The sequence below is a fragment of the Staurois parvus genome, unplaced genomic scaffold (genome assembly GCF_062004578.1).
Source record: "Staurois parvus isolate SC_StPar_1 unplaced genomic scaffold, SC_StPar_1.0 ptg000006l, whole genome shotgun sequence".
Classification (NCBI taxonomy): Eukaryota; Metazoa; Chordata; class Amphibia; order Anura; family Ranidae; genus Staurois; species Staurois parvus.
In genome coordinates this window covers 12,211,289-12,231,608 of record NW_028317802.1, presented here as the reverse complement: position 1 = coordinate 12,231,608, position 20,320 = coordinate 12,211,289, and the positions used below count along the sequence as shown (strand labels likewise).

The 20,320-nt window shown below is 42.4% G+C and overlaps 1 protein-coding gene across 1 annotated transcript in view; it reads left to right on the top strand.

The window, feature by feature from the left end:
- ZMAT2 (zinc finger matrin-type 2) overlaps positions 1–20,320 on the top strand; it is a 97,558-nt gene that overhangs the window by 29,536 nt on the left and 47,702 nt on the right. The window contains exon 4 of the mRNA XM_089661066.1: positions 6,711–6,784. Within this exon, the coding sequence (XP_089517192.1) occupies positions 6,711–6,784 (74 nt within the window). The remainder of the gene's footprint in view (positions 1–6,710; positions 6,785–20,320) is intronic.

The following is a 20,320-nucleotide window of genomic DNA, read 5'->3' as shown; positions in this document are numbered from 1 at the left end:
ACACAAATCTATCTTTCTACTCCTCACCTCACCCATTCAGTCTCCTTTGGCATTACTAACCTACAAGTGACATATCAGCATGAATGTCACTCCACTTCCTCAAACTAAATCTTTCTAAAACTGAGCTTATACTATTCCCTCCAGCCCATGCCCCTCCCCTGACTTTTCCATCAAGATCAATAATACAACTATCAGTCCCTCCCCTCATGCCAGGATACTAGGTCTAATCCTAGACTCCCATCTGTCCTTTCAACTCCAAATCCAATCACTTTCCAAATCTTGTAGACTTCACCTCTGCAACATCTCCAAGATATGTCCATGCTTAACCTCTGAAACCACTAATCAACTTATTCACTCCCTTGTGATCTCTCGTCTTGACTACTGTAACTCCCTCCTCATTGGCCTACCTAATCGCAGGCTATCCTCTCTTCAGTCTATCATAAATGCTGGTGCCAGACTTATCCACCTTATTAACCGTTCCACATCTGCCATCCCTCTCTGCCAGTCTCTCTACTGGCTTCCCATTGCCCAAGGAATAAAATTAAAAACATTATTAATAACATATAAAGCCATTTATAACTCTACCCCAAATTACATCACCAATCTTGTCTCCAAATATCACCCAAACTGTCCTCTCTGCTCCTCCCACGACCTCCTGCTCTCTAGCTCCCTTGTCTCCTCCTCCTCCCATGTTAGTCTCCAGGACTCCTCCAGAGCCTCCCTCAACCTCTGGAACTCTCTACCCCAATCTATACAGCTATCTTTTACTCTGCCCACTTTTAGGCAATTTCTGAAAACCTATCTCTTCAGGGAAGCCTATCCTGCCTTCAGCTATTACTGGAATGTTCTATTCCTCCTGTCAGTTCATCCCCCCCCAGTTATTACCTTTTTGTACCACCAGCCTCCTCCCTCTTAGATTGTAATCTCCACAGATCAGGGCCCTCTTGCATTGAACTGTATCGTTGCTGTATTGTCTCCCTTTATACCGTAAAGCGCTGAGCAAACTGTTGGTGCTATATAAACCCTGTATAATAATCAGAATTCCCCCCTAGGGGATTCCTTGACTTGCTAGATCAGCCAGGACCATTTCTTGCCACTCTTTCAGACATTGGACCCTATGTGTATCCTAGTCCCCTTCCCTGGCACTTCCAATGTGGATTGCATGGATGAGCCCCGCTTAAAGTGTCAGCTTTCTGGACCCTTGTTCTCAGATGTCTTAGGATGGACCCAACACATTTTTTTTCCTTTAGAGGATTAAGAAAACATCCTGTTGTAATGGTCTCCCCTTCTTTTTGACTCTCAACTTCTTCAAACTACTCATTTTGGAATCTGGGAACCTGGACTTGGGTGAGACATCCAGACATCTACAGGCCAAGATGCGACTTGCTTGACTCAGCGGTCTTTTGGGTTTATGGTATAGTCTCCTCTTCCAATCAAGTTGCTCCCCATCCCCATTTGAAGGGATTCCCTGATCTGGACTAAGTTGGACATTGGCTAGGTGTTGTAAGATATTCACCTTTGTGAACTCGAGTCTTCCCCATATCAGGATACGTGACCTGATCCCTATGCTGGAGGACATGGAAAGTAATGCCTACAACTGCGCTGTCTTCCTTAGAGATGTTGCGTTGCTACCTGCTTCTCTTCAACTGGTATTACCTTCTTCAGAGAGAAAAGAATGCAAAACTGAGTGAACCTCATCTGCTGCATTGCAGAAAAACACCCATCACTGAAGGACACTCTTTTTCCACTGGGTTGTTGGTAGACAACACACTGATATGCTGCAGGGACTTCTGTTGGATATTTTAGTATGTCAAGAGGCCTTCACAGAACTTGATTTCTTGGAGCTCTGTCCATCATCTATGGCTGATCTGCAACCTCCTGTGGAGGTTCTCCTGGTCCCTTGCTTGGCTTTCATGCAATACTTGTTAGCTGTTTGGCTTTGGTCCCTGCCCCTCACACCACAGCTGTGGATGCTACACTGGACCATGGCAGGTCAGATGTCCCTTAGAACCATATTGTGTTTTTGAGTAGGCAGGTCATAAAAACTTTTCTGTCAGGCCCCAAAGGCACCTTTTGTCCCTTAACAGACAATGGAGAAGATTTATTTTTGTACTTGTTATCCTCAATGTGCTTGAAAAAAAGATTTCACAAGACCCACCACTCTGTTTATGTATTGGCCCTGTGTACATCTTTTTCACAAAACTAACGCATGCTGGGTAGAAGAGTGGTTGTACAGGGACTGGCTTACAACTTTTGGACAGTATCCCTGCCTCCTGTAGGTGTCATTAAAACCAGGCTGTTTGTAAATACTTGTGTCCCTCAATCGACTCCTAGAAATAGATTTCACTTCGACTACAAAAATTTTATATATGGCTTTAGATGTGCTTTAACACCGGCAGCTTATGTTAAAGTTATAGCATAAGCAGACCACACAAGCACAATAAAATACTTAAATATAAAAATACAGATGTTCTCTAAAAGATCTACTACTACCCTTGATGACTGTATATGCAATAGTAATCACCACTGTACAGAAAATGAGATGTATTTGCTCTATTTTATCTGCATTGAAAAATTGAGGTTCCGTGGAATTACTGGACAGGAAATAAACTGTGTGCAGAAAAAAAATATTTATTCCCACTATTCCACCTTCATTTAAAATCTCTTCTATTTTCTTTATTTAATCCCCCGAAATGATGACTTATTTGTTCATGAATGTTATTAAAACTCTTATACAAAGCAGATTATGAAAGTGATCTAATTAATGGTTAGCCGCCCATTCATTTAAATTACAATAACTCTGTTGACAAGTTTTCCCATCTGCTCATTGTAGATAAACATAATTTTGTAGAAAAGCCTCTGCTTATTTAGTAATTGTAGTATTGTAACATTTTGGAGATTGTTATAACTTTTCTTCTCTTCGCCTTTCCAAACTGTTTAAGCATCAAAGTGCTTAAGAGCTTTAATGATTTTGTTTAAGCATAAAAAATCTGTTTAGTCCAGTTTTGTCTTCATTAAATGTATTTTTAAAATACTGCTGGTATAACTGCCTGAAATGTTTTTTTAATACTCTTTCCGCAATCCCCTACACAGCAGAAATCGGACTAAGAGTGGGAGGTTATGCATTGTGAGCAAATAGGGTTCTATTGCTTTGCATAAAGCTGCCAAGCTAATGTTTATAGTCTCTGGAAGTTAAATGGGGAAATGTGATCAGCTCACATTGAAGAGACCTTAGCAGGTTGAGGGTGCCCTTTAATAGTCCAGTAAGTAAGGAGGTGACACATGAAGAGGCTGTATTGTTATCACCGCCCCAGCATGGTTGTGTGAATCACAATTGCAAATATTTTCACAGCAACATACCCATTCACATATATGTATTACAACTTATGTATTCAGCTGTTTGGTTTGAATTCATCTGTAGATGTTTATAACACTACACCGATGTTTCTTTTTCTTCAATAAAAGAAGACCTTGTACTCTTGCACAGCGGTTGCTGACCCGCAGCTAATAAAAATCTATTGATTCACTTGAGAAGACACGCTTGTCCAAATATCAAACAGAGTAAACAACATATGTAGACTTGGAGAGCAATATGTCTGATATTTGCAGCATAGGAAAACATAATTTTAGAATGTTTTATATTTATGGTATCTGAGCTATCTTCATTGAGTAAAATATCAGGGCTCGACCCATTCAGGCTTTACACAGATCTCTGGAACTGCTGTAGAGATGCTTTGCTGTTACGCATTTAGGAAGGGGTCACTCGAAGCAGTGTCAGTTATATTTGTAGTGAGTTAGAAGTAGAAGCCAGCAGCTGATTGCTTGCTTTGTTCATCAATTCTTCTTGTTTTTTAAGTGAAGCGCAATATGATTTAACAAATAGAAGTGCACATTTACTCATAGGTTCAGACTGCATGTCAGGACTTACAAAAGGTAAACTACTGTAAACTATTCACACAAAAAATTCTCTCATCACTGTCTCGTGCACCCAAAAAGCATACATTTTTAAAGTCTAAAGGTTTTCTGTCTTAATGCACAAAGGTAAAATACCTTCTGTGTACTACACCCCCCCGACCCCCTTTTTATATTCACTTGAGCCCCCTCTCAATCCAGCGATTGTGCACAGCAGCTTTGGCTGTCCCGAGTCTCTTCTCTCCTCCTTGAGAGACAGAAGTGGAAGCCAATGGCTCCCTTGTGCTGCTAATCACCGTCAGTGAGCCAATGAGGGGGCGGGACAAGCTGAGGCTCTGCGTCTTATGGACGCATAGAGCGGGGCTTGGGAGTGAGCATGCACCAGTGCCCCACTGGTCAAGGGGAGAAGCCAGGAAAGCCTTGAGGACCTGAGAAGAGGGGGATCTGGGCTGCTATGTGCAAAACCATTACACAGAGTAGTTTATTATGACATGTTTGCTGTTTTTAGGAAACAAACAAACCCTTAATATCACTTTAAAGTGTTACTAAATCCAAGACCCTGCATTCTCTATATCTGGTCTCCCACAGTACACATAACATGGAAATGCAATTATTTTAGTAAATATAAACTATTAAATCTCTTTTCTCATCAGCAGTTAGAGCAGTTTTGTGACCTCTATCAGTGTACCTTTCATTAAGGCAGTCATGTTGATGGTGCTGGTCCTGTTGCTCATCTCTTGTAAACCCAGGACTGCTGTAGCTGACAGCATAAAGAAGAACATTGCATTTGTGGGAACCCGCGCTCCTCAATCTCTCCTGCACTGAGAAAACCAGAAGCTGTCAGAATTGAACATTTCAGGTTCATTGCTTTGATGAGCTAGAGACCAGGGAAACACTCCAGCTTATAAGCACTCAGTTGGGGGAAGCTATAGAGCAAATTAGGTGTGTTGCATGCACATGTGCTGACAGGAGGAGAGAGCACTGTGAGCAGATTGAACTATGTTTCCTTCAGTAGCCAATCATTGGCTGGTGAGAGGGAGCTGACCAAGCTTTGTTTACTGCTTCAGAGAAAAGGTCAGGACACCAGCCTGGCTATACAGACTGTGTAAATCTTAGGGACTGGATGGACTGAAACACACATTCTAGGGATAATGGTTGCTATAGGTTTAATTTATCAGTTTTACTGGTGCTCAGCTTTACTAAGAGAAAAGTGGGGACAGTCACAGCTGTCCTGTTGAAAAGGTTTCTTTCCTTGCTGTCTCTGCTTTTAGCATAGTCCCCAATCATACAGCGAGTTAAATCACATCTTCTTCCAAAATGATGTTTCACTTTATTGATGTTATTGGATGAGCTTAGGGGCTTGTTCACATGCATGACCAGGGGTTGGTAAAAAAAAAAAGTGGGTGAGCCGTGGTTTGATGGCCCACCTGAACAAAGAGATGTAACCGCTCAGGGCTGTGCACATGCTCTAATTCTTTGCTTCACAGCCATGGTAAAAATCAAATGGCATGTCGCATTCAGTGGACGGTACTTCACGGAACATGAACCGGTTTAAGTGAATAGAGCCATGCTGCAGCTGTGTACAATGCGCATGGTTGTGGCATGGGGGATTGGTATTTCCAGAGTTAAAACCGGCATTGAGGAGGCGACATATCAAATACCCTCTGAAAAGGGATCCATCAATGATAGCCACACGTCTAATCTACCAGGAAACTAGTATTTCAGATGTAAGGGGCAGCAGTGGCAGCCTACATTCTATAGTGACCATACAGGATCGGAATTCGGCTGGTTCAGCAGGGGCCGGACGAATTACAGTCCAAGTGTAACCACTGCAGTTGAACAGAATTGATCTACCAATCAACCTCTGTTCAATCGACCTTTTGGATCAAAGCTGCTAAATCAGTGACTGCATCACTGATCTGTGCATTCTAGCAGAGGGTGACTCTCTATGCTGTCAGAATACACTAGAGCAGTGAGGAGGATTCCCCCATCCACCTCTAATTTGTGAATGAGACAATTGGTATTTATTTATGTTTGTTTTCATTTTTTTTTTTTTTTGTTCAGCCTACTGGCTGAAAGAGACAACCATGTATGGACAGCTTTACTTTTAGGGCTTGTTCAGACATGTGACTATCATTTTCCATTATTCTGAAAAGCGATCTTTGGTTGATCGCTTTTTAAAGGTTGTTTGACAGGCAATGAGGAGGTGCTATGTCACCTCCTCACCACCTGTTTTAACCCTGAAAATACAGACTACACTTAAATGCGACATGCCGTTTAATTTCTGTAACAAAGAAAAGCATCAGGCTGTGCCATGTGTACAGCTCTGAGTGGCTGCATGTCAAATTGCCTGCATTTACTGACCCACTGCCACCTATGTAAACAGGCTCTTATACTGGAATAAATAAAAAAAAATGTATTTAACAAAATGAAGTACTGTACTTCCAGGACACTTATAAGAATTACACATACACACAGGTAGGTTTCACAGCAGTAAAGAAGACACACAGAATGTACAGATATATAAAATATATAGAAACATTTGAATAAGGAAAGTAAGTGTATTTTCCCTAAGCACATTCTTTGTATTGTATTATATTATAGCAGTGCTTACCTGAAAGCAGTTTTTGATATGACTTTTACATTTGCATGAGTGCTCTCTTTTTTTATAAAGACCAGAATACTTGATTTTGCTGGGTAAAATGTTCAAGGAGAAATGTATCTAACTTTTTTTTTGTTTAATTTAAACGTTTTTTTAAGCATTAACAAAATACATTTTGTTTTTGTTCTTGCACCAGTTATTATTGCAATGTCTGTGACTGTGTAGTGAAGGATTCAATCAACTTCTTGGACCATATCAATGGCAAAAAACGTGAGTTTTCTAAAAAATGTTATATATTTCTTACACTTAATTCATGAAAATAAATGTTCTCCTTTACATTCATGTTATACCTGTGATGGTTATTTTACTTTCTGTGATCTGCAGGTGGCAGCAGTGTAGAGCAGAGAATCTTCTTACGTTTTGTTTTGTTTATTGGTGGAGGTTGCGTCTTTAGTCTGGAATGCTCAGAATATATGATCACAGTCATTATTGCATGCATAAAGCTACTGAGTGAGCCAGAAAAATAATTAGTTGTGGTATTAAGCAGTTGGCAGTCAAGGGGTTAATCACAGTCAGTACTATAATGCCAGTAGTTATTGTGACGTTGCCGAGACTGTTTTGCCAATCATATTTATGATTCTACAGCTAGGATACTGACTGTGCCATGACAATAGTTACTATGGCTTTAAGACCCATTCAAGGCAAAGTACGTGCGTTTTTGCCCCCGACCCACTTCTCCAGCATACAATGGCAGCATCAGAAGTCTATTTAGACTTGTGATGTCTCCATAAGGGGATCTGTCTCCTCTTTGTAATTTGTCAGGGGGCCTCTAAGCAGGTAAACAATGAAGTGTTAAAAAAAAAAATTAAACACACTCATGCACATTTTAGATCCCCTTTTGGATGTTTTTTGCTTATTACTACAGTGCAATGGCACACAAATATTACAGGTTTAGAACCAACCTACACCAATGCGTGCAGTAATGTGCAGGATGTTTTACCTCCTGTTAAGGCAGTGCCTTCACACTGAATTGTACTCCAATGCACCCAGCCAGCACACCTTACCCAATGTACTTTTTTTTTTTTTTAATTTTTTATTTAATTTTTTTTTACAAATAAGATGGAAACCATCAGTGCACGGCGGTGTGTTGCATAAAAAAAATGGCACAGGCACCCAACTGGCCTATTCAACTTGGCACACCACAACACACAAAATAAGTGTGTTAATGCAATTCAGGGTGTGAATGAGTCATTAGGAATAATCTTGGGGTCATCATTATACTTACTATATGTTACCACAACATTTCATATTCCTGAGATGTGTATGTTGCACCATAAACTTGTATGAAAAAGTATCCTGTTCTATGTATTTCTTCATTTTGGATGAAATACCTGGTGAACCTGCCAGTACTTCTGCTTTCCTATTTCAAACATATCACACTAGGCATGAAAGCTTGTGTATTCCAGCCTAGTCAGTTTCTGACTCTGGTGCTGGGAGCATAGCCTGACTGTCCTTTAATGGCTAAGGGACCTTTAACATGTGGTGGACACGTTTAGCAGATCCACTTGCTCAGAGGCAATCTCTCTGTTGATCCCAGCTGAGCAAGCGGATGACAGGTGTGTCCGCTCCGCTGCTGCAGAGTGGACACAGCAGCTTGTTCTCCTCAGTGGATGGTTGGATGAAAATTGACTGCCTGTCAGTTTCCATCCGACCTGATCCGACAGATGGAAGGGGAGTTGGATTCCCATCGTCCCTTTTTTGCGGATCAGATTGGATGTTAATAATAATAATGGTGGAAGGTGTAAACGGACACGTCTGTTTACACCTTCCGCTCCATAGAGGAGAATGAAAAAAAATGGGCAGGCGGACCTGATCAGAACGTCCATGTGAAAGAGGCCTAAGACTTATGCTGATGTGTGCGCCCCCTCCCCCCTTTTCTTAGCCTCCAAATGGCACACCTCTTTGCAGTCTCCTCCCCCACCTCTGTAAACCCCTTATATACCTGAGAACAGAGGGTATGTGATTTTAATGGTTATTGCCTTGCATTACTATTTTTAAACTGAATGGCTTGTTTTCTGATTACAGGTTCATATATATACTGTACTTTAACCCATTTGCTGCCAGGTTGTACAGACCTGACAGCGGGGAGGTTTACACACATTGTGTGTAAATCTGACAATTTAGACTCCTGTCTGTCTGCTTCCAATCACCGTTACAGGGGGTGCATTGCATTAAATTCAGTGGAGCACAATGGAGACATCCAGGGTCTTAAAGTCTCATCAAAGAGAACCTGTCACCAAAAAATCAGCAATTTAGGGTGCTTTTTGTCCCTCTATGTGATGGGGAAAAATAAAATGTAAACATTAAAGTTACACCCAAGCATATCAAATCTTCGTCCCCTCCCCCACCGCCACATATAAGCATGTGCAAACATAAACGCACGCGTCAGCACCTACGCATGAAAATATTGATTGCGATACACATGTTACATATCGTCACGCATGCTGCAGTGAGAGCAATAACTCTTGCTCTACTCCTCCTTGATCCTAAACCGATGACCTATAGCGGGCTTTTAAAGCTTCTCCTATAGAAAATATGGGGTGCAGAAGTTTGTCGCCATTCCATGGATGCACACACATTTAAGGTTTGAGCTGTTGGGTATCTATTTACTCCGTGCAACCTCGTCTTTTATATTTTACCAAAAATTGGGTAATTTATTGCGTTTGTGTACTGTAAAATTAACTTTAGTGTGTTTTTTACTGAAATTTTGCATTTCCTAGACCTTTGCGGTAATATGTTTCATAAAAAATTGGAGCTACCAGTATTTTATTCTCTAGGGTGTCTGCTTTAAAAAAACAATGTTTGGGAAGTTTTATGTAATCTTCAGGCCTAAAATTATTTTTTAAATGTGTGCAAAAATAGGCTTTTGCAGTGAAAAGGTTAAAGGATAAGTTCACCTTCTGAAAAAAAAAAAAATAAATGCACTTTTTTTTCCAGGTAAAAATTGTGTTTTTTTTTCTTTTTTTTTTTCGAAGGAACCTATAGAGCACTGCAATCTCAGGCTCCTGCAGACTCTTTGCATAACTGACTGCTTGTACCGTGTATGGGCAGGCAGTTACTGTAGAACAGGAAGCCCAGTGGACTACGAGAGTGCCCACCAGCGCCCTCACAGTTCACTGAGAACACAAGCTGCATAGCTAGTATAGTAAGCATTCATTCACAGGAAACTGGGAAAGAATGATGCTGCTGTGTGGGTGGAGCTCCTCAAATTGTGATAGTGAGCTCAGGGAGAAGATCTCCCTCCTGCTTTTACGGGGAGAGGGGGAGATGGTCTGCAGCGGGGGGAACATATAACATGTTCCAAAAGGTGAACTTGTCCTTTAATGCCAAATATGTAAATTTGTGATAGTTATTTACACCCTGGTCACATCAAGCCCGGCTTTGAAATCGTGCGACTTACAGTGAAGTTGCACAATTTCAAAGTCAGGGGACATGCCGATTTCAGGTGCGGTATGCAAGACATCTGACACACTTCTATGCAAATCGCACCAAAAGTAGTGCATGTACTACCCGTGTTTCCCCCGAAAATAAGACACTGTCTTATATTTTTTTTTGGCTCAAAAAAAACACACTAGATCTTATTTTCGGGATAGATCTTATTTTTTAAATGTCCAGGTGTGGACAGGGGTGAGCTGCAGGCAGTTGTGGATGAGGGTTACTATGGAAAGGGCCAGTTGAGAGCTGCAGTCAGGTGTACCAGAGGTGAATTGACAGGTGAGTTTCAGACAGGGTGCAGATATGAGCCACAGACAGGGTGAAGGGGTGAGTTGCAGACAGGGAATGTAGAGGTGAGCTGTGGCTGGGGGATGCTGAGCTGAGCTGAGCTGAGCTGTGGCTGGGGGTGCAAGAGATGAGCTGAGCTGTGGCTGGGGGGTGCAAAGGTAGGTTGCAACTCAGCTCATCTCTGCACCCCCCCAGCCGCAGCTCACCTATGCACCCTGTCTGCAACTCCCCTACCTCAATTTACTTCTGCAACACCTGACTGCAGCTCACCTTTGCACATCCTCCCCTCTTCTCCCCCTCCACTGCCCTCATATGGTTAGCTAGCTTTGCAAAACACTGCTGTCAGCCGGCCCCTCTCTATAGTAACTCCCGTTTCGGGTCCTATCTTCCCACACAGTGCACCAAGCGCACTTACTCACCACTCCACCTCTTCCCCACTGGTCGGTGATCACCCCTGGGGTATCGGCTTCCATGCATTAGGCTGCAGGAGGAGATGCCCCACCCCTAAGCACACTGCACCCGCAGATATCTGTTCCTTCCCTGTCCCACAGTGAGTACAGAGGTAGGGGGGGTTCTGTGGGAGCGGAGGGTGCTGTCACTTTAGCAGCGCTTCTGTGTTTATAAGAGACAGTAGATATGGGTGTGCGCAAGGCCAGTGCCGGAGGTGGCAGAATGGCGTTCCTCCATGTTCCAGCTGAATAAAAGCCCTGACCACAACTAGGTCTTATTTTCGGGGTAAGTCTTATACTTTAGCAATTCCCAAAAATAGCACTAGGTTTTATTTTCGGGGTAGGTCTTATTTTAGGGGAAACAGGGTACTTTAGAAACCGCACCGATATGACCGCTGTAATTGTGGACATTAGGGTGAGACTTGGCATATGATTTTCAAGTTGCATTGCATGCAAATCGCATGCCAAGTTGCACCCAGTGCGACCGAGGTGTAAGTCAGCTATTGACTGTTTTTTGTACCGGAGATTTTTACCATTTTGCAGAAACACACAATATTAAATGTGAAAAAAAATGTTATTTAACTCTAAATGCAATGATTTTTTCCTATGTAGTAGGATTTTTTTTTGCCTTTAAGAATATATTGTACGCCAAAAACAATTTGAGTATTTTTAATAAAAACACTGCTTGATAAACATTTGGGCAAATATAGCACGGCATACAGAATGTACAGAACTATCTTTCAATTCCATAGGTCCTGTGCTTTAGAAAACATGTACACTTTGTGCACAATTATTAGACACGTGAGTTTTTTTTGACTAAATCATAATTTTTATGCATATTGTCCAACTCCAAGCTGTATTAACTTGAATGCTTATTGGATTTAAGTATATCAGGTGATGTGTATTTGTGTTATGAGGGAGGGTGTGGCCTAAGGAGATGCATACCCTATATCAAGGTGTACATAATTATTAGGCAGCTTCTTTTCTGAAAAAGATTTACTGTAATAATACCAGCCCATACCAGAACCCCACCTCTACCTTGCTGGTGTCTGAGTTGAAGTGGAGCTCTGTGCCTGTTACTGATCCAGCCACGAGCCCATCCATCTGGTCCGTCAAGAGTCACTCTCATCTTATCAGTCCATATAACCTTTCAAAAATCTGTATTCAAATATTTCTTGGCCCACACGTGACATTTCAACTTATGTGTCTTGCTCAGTGGTGGTCAGGTTTCAGCCTTCTTTAACTTGGCCATGTCTCTGAGCACTGAACACCTTGTACTTCTGGCCACTCCAGGTAGGTTGCAGTTCTGGAATATGACAGCCCTGGAGGGTAATGGGTTCCTGGTAGCTTCACGTTTGATTCTTCTCAAATCTTTTGGCAGTTACCGAATTTTTCGCTCCATAAGACGCACTTTTTTTCCCCCCAAAAAAGGGGGAGGAAATGTCAGTACGTCTTATGGAGCAAATGTAAAGCGGCCGGTCCGATATTTCTGCCGCCACCATGTCAGAATATCGGGCCGGCCGCTCAGCTCTTCTCTCCTGCAGGACCTTACCTGTTCCTTGCTCCAGCGCTGCAGTCTTCCCGCGGCGGCTTCTGTGACAGCCGGGTGCCCACTGCGCATGCGCGAGAAGCGCTGCGCTTTGTGAATAGTCCGGTGTCTTCTGGGACACATGACAGGTCCCAGAAGGCTCCGGGCCATTCACAAAGCGCAGCGCTTCTTGTGCATGCGCAGTGGGTACCCGGTTGTCACTGAAGCCGCCGTGGGAAGAAGGACAACTCCGCGGAAGTGGGAGCGGGTACCTGTCAAATTCAGGTATCCGTTCCCCCTCCCTCCCCAAAGGTCCGCAGTCTCTGGTAATCTCCTTTACTGTCTGCAGTCTCTGGTCATCCCCTGCACTGTCTGCAGTTTCTGGTCATCTATACTGGTCATCTATACTATGTCCGCAGTCTCTGGTCATCTCCTGTACTATGTCCGCAGTCTCTGGTCATCTCCTGTACTATGTCCGCAGTCTCTGGTCATCTCCTGTACTATGTCCGCAGTCTCTGGTCATCTCCTGTACTATGTCCGCAGTCTCTGGTCATCTCCTGTACTATGTCCGCAGTCTCTGGTCATCTCCTGTACTATGTCCGCAGTCTCTGGTCATCTCCTGTACTATGTCCGCAGTCTCTGGTCATCTCCTGTACTATGTCCGCAGTCTCTGGTCATCTCCTGTACTATGTCCGCAGTCTCTGGTCATCTCCTGTACTATGTCCGCAGTCTCTGGTCATCTCCTGTACTATGTCCGCAGTCTCTGGTCATCTCCTGTACTATGTCCGCAGTCTCTGGTCATCTCCTGTACTATGTCCGCAGTCTCTGGTCATCTCCTGTACTATGTCCGCAGTCTCTGGTCATCTCCTGTACTATGTCCGCAGTCTCTGGTCATTCCCTGTACTGTGTCCGCAGTCTCTGGCCATCTCCTGTACTGTGACCGCAGTCTCTGGCCATCTCCTGTACTGTGACCGCAGTCTCTGGCCATCTCCTGTACTGTGTCCGCAGTCTCTGGCCATCTCCTGTACTGTGTCCGCAGTCTCTGGCCATCTCCTGTACTGTGTCCGCAGTCTCTGGCCATCTCCTGTACTGTGTCCGCAGTCTCTGGCCATCTCCTGTACTGTGTCCGCAGTCTCTGGCCATCTCCTGTACTGTGTCCGCAGTCTCTGGTCATTCCCTGTACTGTGACCGCAGTCTCTGGTCATTCCCTGTACTGTGTCCGCAGTCTCTGGCCATCTCCTGTACTGTGTCCGCAGTCTCTGGCCATCTCCTGTACTGTGTCCGCAGTCTCTGGCCATCTCCTGTACTGTGTCCGCAGTCTCTGGCCATCTCCTGTACTGTGTCCGCAGTCTCTGGCCATCTCCTGTACTGTGTCCGCAGTCTCTGGCCATCTCCTGTACTGTGTCCGCAGTCTCTGGCCATCTCCTGTACTGTGTCCGCAGTCTCTGGCCATCTCCTGTACTGTGTCCGCAGTCTCTGGCCATCTCCTGTACTGTGTCCGCAGTCTCTGGCCATCTCCTGTACTGTGTCCGCAGTCTCTGGCCATCTCCTGTACTGTGTCCGCAGTCTCTGGCCATCTCCTGTACTGTGTCCGCAGTCTCTGGCCATCTCCTGTACTGTGTCCGCAGTCTCTGGCCCATCTCCTGTACTGTGTCCGCAGTCTCTGGTCATCCCCTGTACTGTGTCTGCAGTCCATTGGTTCAGAATATTTTTTTTTTCTTGTTTTTCTCCTCTAAAACCTAGGCGCGTCTTATGTTCAGGTGCGTCTTAAGGAGCGAAAAATATGGTAATTTGCGTCTTTTTTTTCTCAACACGTTTCTTGTGATCATGTTGACTATTTGCAACAAAACGTTTGATGGTTCTGTGATCATGCCCCAGTATCTTAGCAATTTCAAGAGTGCTGCATCCCTCTGAAAGACTTTTTACATTTTTTGACCTGTCAGAGTTAGTTAAATCTCTTTTTTGGCTCATTTTGCCTGAGGAAGAGAAGCTGCCTAACAATTATGCACATCTTGATATAGGATATCGATCTCCTTAAGCCACACCCTCCCACAAATACACATCACCTCATATGTTTAACCTTGTGCTATCCTGAGGATTTACCCCCCTTCCTGACCAGGCCATTTTTTGCGTTATGGCGCTGCATTATTTTAACTGACAATTGCGCGGTCATACAACACTGCACCCAAATGAAATTTACGTCCTTTTCCCCCCCCCCCACAAATAGAGCTTTCTTTCTGTGGTATTTGATCGCCTGTGTGGTTTTTATTTTTTGCGCTATTAAAAAAAACATAGACTGACAATTTTGAGGAAAAAAACTATATTTTTAACTTTTTGCTATTAAACATGTCCAGTAAGAAAGTTTTAAAAATCAAATTTCATCATAAATTTAGACCAAAATGTATTCTGCTACATGTCTTTGCTAAAAAAAAAAATCCCAATACGTGTAAATTAATTGTCATCGCGTTTACAAATAGCTATATATATATATACATACACACACAGGGTTTTTTTTTTTATTAGTAATGGCAACGATCAGCGACTTATAACGGGACTGCAGCTGGGGGGTACTGACTTGGTGTCACTGACATCTCCAGTGACACCAATACAGTGATCAGTGCTAATAAAAAGCACAGACACCGTACTTATGACACTGGGCTGGAAGGGGTTAACATGTGGGGTGATCAAAGCGCACTGCTATGCATGGCTCTGCTATGCATAGCAGTGTGCAGGAGCTGACGGGAGAGAACTGCATTGTTTGCTTACAGTTCTCTCCCTCCATCGGTAACGCTCCTCGATCAGCAGGCGGGACCCGGTGATTGACAGCCGAGGCTGCAAATAGCCCGCACGCGGCTTGTGCGTGCCCCTTATTACTGCTATAGGGCAGACGGGAAGCGGTTAAATCCAATAAGCATTCAAGTTTATACAGCTTGGAGTTGGACAATATGCATAAAAATGATGATTTTGTCAAAAAAATTCACTTGCCTAATAACTGTACACAGTGTAGTTTTGGGGAACTGGTGGGAAAAAACGGCGGGGGGGGGGGGTGGGTGGTTAGCTTTCAGAAAATTTACTGAGTTGCCATTGATGCTAGGATATAGAATGAGGAGCCGTATAGTATACAGAGAGAAGGATAGTGTATGCATTTGATTTTCTTTTGATAAGAAGCCCTAACTATTCAGTCAGATGTACTTTTAACTTAAGAGAAGAAAAATACACTGATTGCTTCTTGCCAAGTGCTGATAAAGCAGCAACATGTTTTTATAAAATGAGCATGATAAAAATATGTAGACTTCATAGATCAACTTTTTTTTATCTTCACTTTCATTCTGTATTTTCTTTGGTAGATAGAGTAGCCTCCTGTGATTTTTTTTTTTTTTTTTTTTTTTTTACAGTTTCTTTTTATATATGCTAAATATAATTATGCCATTACAAGTTTACTGCTTGCCACCCACTGCTGCAGCTGAGGAATTTTTTTTTCTCTTTGGGGTAAGGTAGAAGCATGAAAATGTTATATTTGGAGTCTTGCATTTTGCAGTCAGGGCACAGAATAATAGCAATTAATATTTCTGTTAAAACATCTTCAATTTCTAATACATTATTTTAGTTCCTGACTACTTGACCTCCACCCTATAGCAGAAATACTGCTATAGGATGACAGGGCTGCACAAAATCACGTGTGTGTATATATGCGTGATTTGCATTTTCGGGTAGGGTAGCACCGCTATTGGCGGCCAGAGATGTCAGTCACCAGGTCTCGGCCGGCACTCGGCAATCGTCGGGTAAAGCATACAGGGGAGAGACCTGTGTGTAAACAGCACAGGTCTGTCGCCTGTCAACATGGACATGCTATTTTGTATCTCTATGCATTTCTCCCTAGTAAAACACAGCACACCGTAAAACACAGCACACAGTTAACCCTTTGTTTGCCCTAGATGTTAACCCGTTCTTGCCAGTGTCATTAGTACAGTGTCAGTGCTTTTTATTAGCACTGATCATTGTATTATTGTCACTGGGGATGTTAGTGGCAGTCGGTCAGTTCCCACTCAGTGTCGGAATCCCTGCTGCAGTCCCGCTATAAATTGCTGATCGCCACCATTACTAGTATAAAAAAAATACAAATGGCGGTATATATACTGGAATTTTTAGACGCTATAACTTTCACGTAAACCAATTAATTTACACGTATTGGGATTTTTTTTTTATACCAAAGACGTAGCAGAATACATTTTGGCCTAAATTTATGAAGAAATTAGATTTTTTTTAGATGCTATTGGATATATTTTATAGCAAAAAGTCAAAAATATAGTTTTTTTGTTTTTGTTTTTTTTTTCAAAATTGTCAGTCTTTTTTTGTTTATAGTGCAAAAAAATATAAAAACTGCAGAGGTGATCAAATACCACCAAAGAAACTCTATTTATGGGAAAAAAATGACATAAATGTTGTAAGACCGTTCAGATGTTGCATTGCATGCCTGTGCAATTGTCAGTTAAAGTAACGCAGTGCCATATCACAAAAAATGGTCTGGTCAGGAAGGGGGGTAAATCCTCTGGAGGGCAAGTGGTTACATTAAGCTGAGCAGATTTCTGGGAATTCAGCTGCTGAACTGTACAGAGTCGGCTTCACTTTCTATTTTATAAAGGTACTTTTTTAGTTTACAATAAGGTCTTTAAAGTAAAATAATCTTGCCGTACAGGACACAGGCAATTTATTCATGGGTTATAGGCTTGTACACCTAGGGAACACTGGCAACCTTTTCTGGGCATGCACCAATGGTGGTGCCCCTCCCTATAACCCTACTTCATGAGTCTCCAGTGTTTTTTTTTTCCCACTTTGTGTGCAGACGGTGGACCTCTTCTGCTTCAGAAAGAAATCATCTTCACTAGTTTGATATTTTTTTTCTTGGAACTCTTCAATCAGCTTCACTGTCTTCTAATGTCTACACAAAAGCAGTTTATCCGGATCAGTGCAACCTCGGTAAAACCTTGGGAGCATACTCTGACTCTGTACTGTGGGGGACCTTTAGTATGGCTTCAGGCACTGGATTCTACGTGGGTCACTCGGTACAACGTGTAGTTAGCTGCAGGTTTACATACATGTTCAGGGCTGTGGTCCATCACTATGGAACCCAGTCCCTGAAGACCCCTTCCGGGGTATGTTCATCATAACGTGCGAGGCCTGGACTTCATATGCAGTCCAGTGTCATGGACATGTAAGACAGTGTCATCTTTGACTGTTGCTGTGTGAATGAGGCTATGTTTGCAAAGGAACTCGCAGAGTAAACATTTAAAGCTGGGCGCTAAAATTCAACCACTTAGAGCTCTGCTTAAGGTGGATAACCAGGTGTTTACATGACACCATCGGTCACACGCTTTAACACCACCTTTGCATAGAGCCCTTATAAGATACTCAGGCTTTTTCCCCTGTCCTTTCACCACTAGGATTCATTACAGGACAGTCTGCACCCGGATTATTGCATACTCCTTCCTGACTCACTTACTCTATCTCCCATGCTCCTCTCCGTGTGTACCCCACAGAGGAATCCCCCTTCTTGTAGCTATAGCGGAGATCAGGTGAAAGGTAATCAATTCATAACAGCAGAGTGATGATGCGTCCCTTGTACTGGACCAAGAATCGGTTCTAACACCAGCCTAAGCATCCGATTCTAGCTTTATTTCAGGCACACACCAAGAAGTGGCCTACTTTACAAAAGCAGAATCCTCTGCATCGGTGTCACAATTTCTTGGACAGATTACAGCAATCTATGTTCAAGGCTCAGAAACACGCTGCTTCTTTTCCTACTCCCATTTATCAGCCAGAGTCAGACCCTGATATGCTAATCCTAGAGGAAGAAGAATCAGAAGGGAATGATTCGGATGTTGAGGCAGTGTTGGAAGAAATTTTGGAAGATTTCCATCCCCTATATTTTCACTATATTGAAAAGGGAGCTTCACACAACATGTTTGCTAATGTTGACAAACTCACTGGCATTGTGCAAACTGTCTTGCTACTTTCCTTAGGGCACAAGGAGGCCTATAAAATCTTGCAGCACATACGCTTTTTGTGAACAGATAGAATGTGCAGTCTATTACAGTTTGGTCACTCATGAAAGGTTTTTCAGTCCCCCAAAAATCTTTTCTGAACTCTATCAGTGGAAAAAGAGTTTGCAACAAAATGGACTATGCCTGTGGTTGAATCTGCCATCTCTTTCCTAAGAAAACTTCTGACTGTATCTATTGAAGATGTACCTTCTTTCAGAGATTCTGATGATAGAACATTTGAGATGCTCTTAAAAGCTGTATTTAATTTGTCAGGTCCAGACTTGCCACCAGCTCTAGCTGCTATTTATGTATGCCAAAATGCAGCTAAGTGGACTAGGACAATGAATAAGCAACATGACCCTGTTTTCCAGGATTGCACTGCTAAGGCACAATTACAACAATTGCCTTTTGCTCTGAAACATGTCATAAGACAAATGTCCACAGTGGCTCTAATCTCAGTTCATATGCACAGAGTCTTTTGCTAAAGGTTTGGATAGCTTAAACTGCCTGTAAAAGGCACCTCATAGGTATACCATTCCAATTCATCTCTTCCTTTCAGCACAAAGCTTGGGGCACAGTGAAGGGGCAACCACGCTCCTAAGTGTCTGTAGTTTGCTTCTCTCTGGGTCACAGACACCATAGAACTATGGTCTCAATCACTGCTTTCAAAAGGGTACTAGATAGAGTTCAAAATTAATCCACGTCACTACTGCTCTCAAATCAATCAAAAACTGTCCAAAGACAGTCAGATTTGCAGAATGCATACCACCCATTTTCCCAGGGAATCATTGTACCAACACTGCCACAAGACATGTTCAAGGAATTCTACTCAAACCTGTTTCTGGTATCAAAGCCTGATTGGGGATATTCTAATCTGGACTCAAATTCCCTCAACAAATTCCTTCAAATTCCAAAATTTTCATGGAATCTACAAAGTCTGTAATTGCTTTTCTGAACCCCTAAGTTGCTTATCTGCATGTTCCCATTTACCCATCTTATCAGCGATTTCTACACTTTTCAGTGGCAGACAAGTTCTAGTTTGTTGCACAGCTCTTTAGCCTACCTGCACCAGCTATCTAGACCACTTTCTCCTGAAGGATTGAAGCAATTTTCAGATGTCAAAAAAGTAATTCAGCTGCTCCAGGCCTTTGGCTGGCTGATCAATTTCAACAAATCTTATCCAGCTTTTCCTGTGCCTAGAATACGTGGGTCTAGTCCTGGATACAACCCAAGCAAAAGTCTTTCTTCAAGAAAAGTTCTTTAACAAATCCAGCTCGACAACTGTGATCCCAGAGAAATCCCAAAATGAGATTTGCTTTGAGTGTTCTGAGTTCCTCTTTCACTTCCCTTGAGACAGTACCTTTTGCACAGTTTGAACTCTCTCCAACCTAAACATTCTGTTAGCATGTACCAAATATTAAAAAAAGGGGAATTTTTGAGTGGTGCCGCCATATAATCCAATACCACAATGTTGTAAAAACGATAACCGTTTAATTGAATGACCGCATATAAAAACAAACACCAATGGATATGGTATTAATAATAAAATCATCACTCAATTACAATTGAGGTCAAAACTACTGAGTGTTTATGCAGTAGCTTTTACTCAACATGTTATTCCATCAATTGGCTTCTTCAGGCATTTAATGAACACTGCACTTGATGTCACTATTAACCACTTCCAGTCCGGACACTTTTACCCCCTTCCTGACCAGGGCAATTTTCAGCTTTCAGCGCTATCACACTTTGAATGACAATTGCGCGGTCATGCAACAGATTTTTTTCCCATTTTTTTGAGACAGATAAAACATTATTTTGGTGGTATTTATTCACCGCTGGGATTTTTATTTTTTTTGCTATGTAAATGAAAATGTCCAAAAATTTTGAAAAGTGTTTTTCTTATAAAATTTTGCAAATAAATAATATTTCATCATAAATCTTGGCCAAAATTTATTCCATTATCTTTTTAGCAAAAAAAAAATAAGCCAAATTAGTTTATAACTAA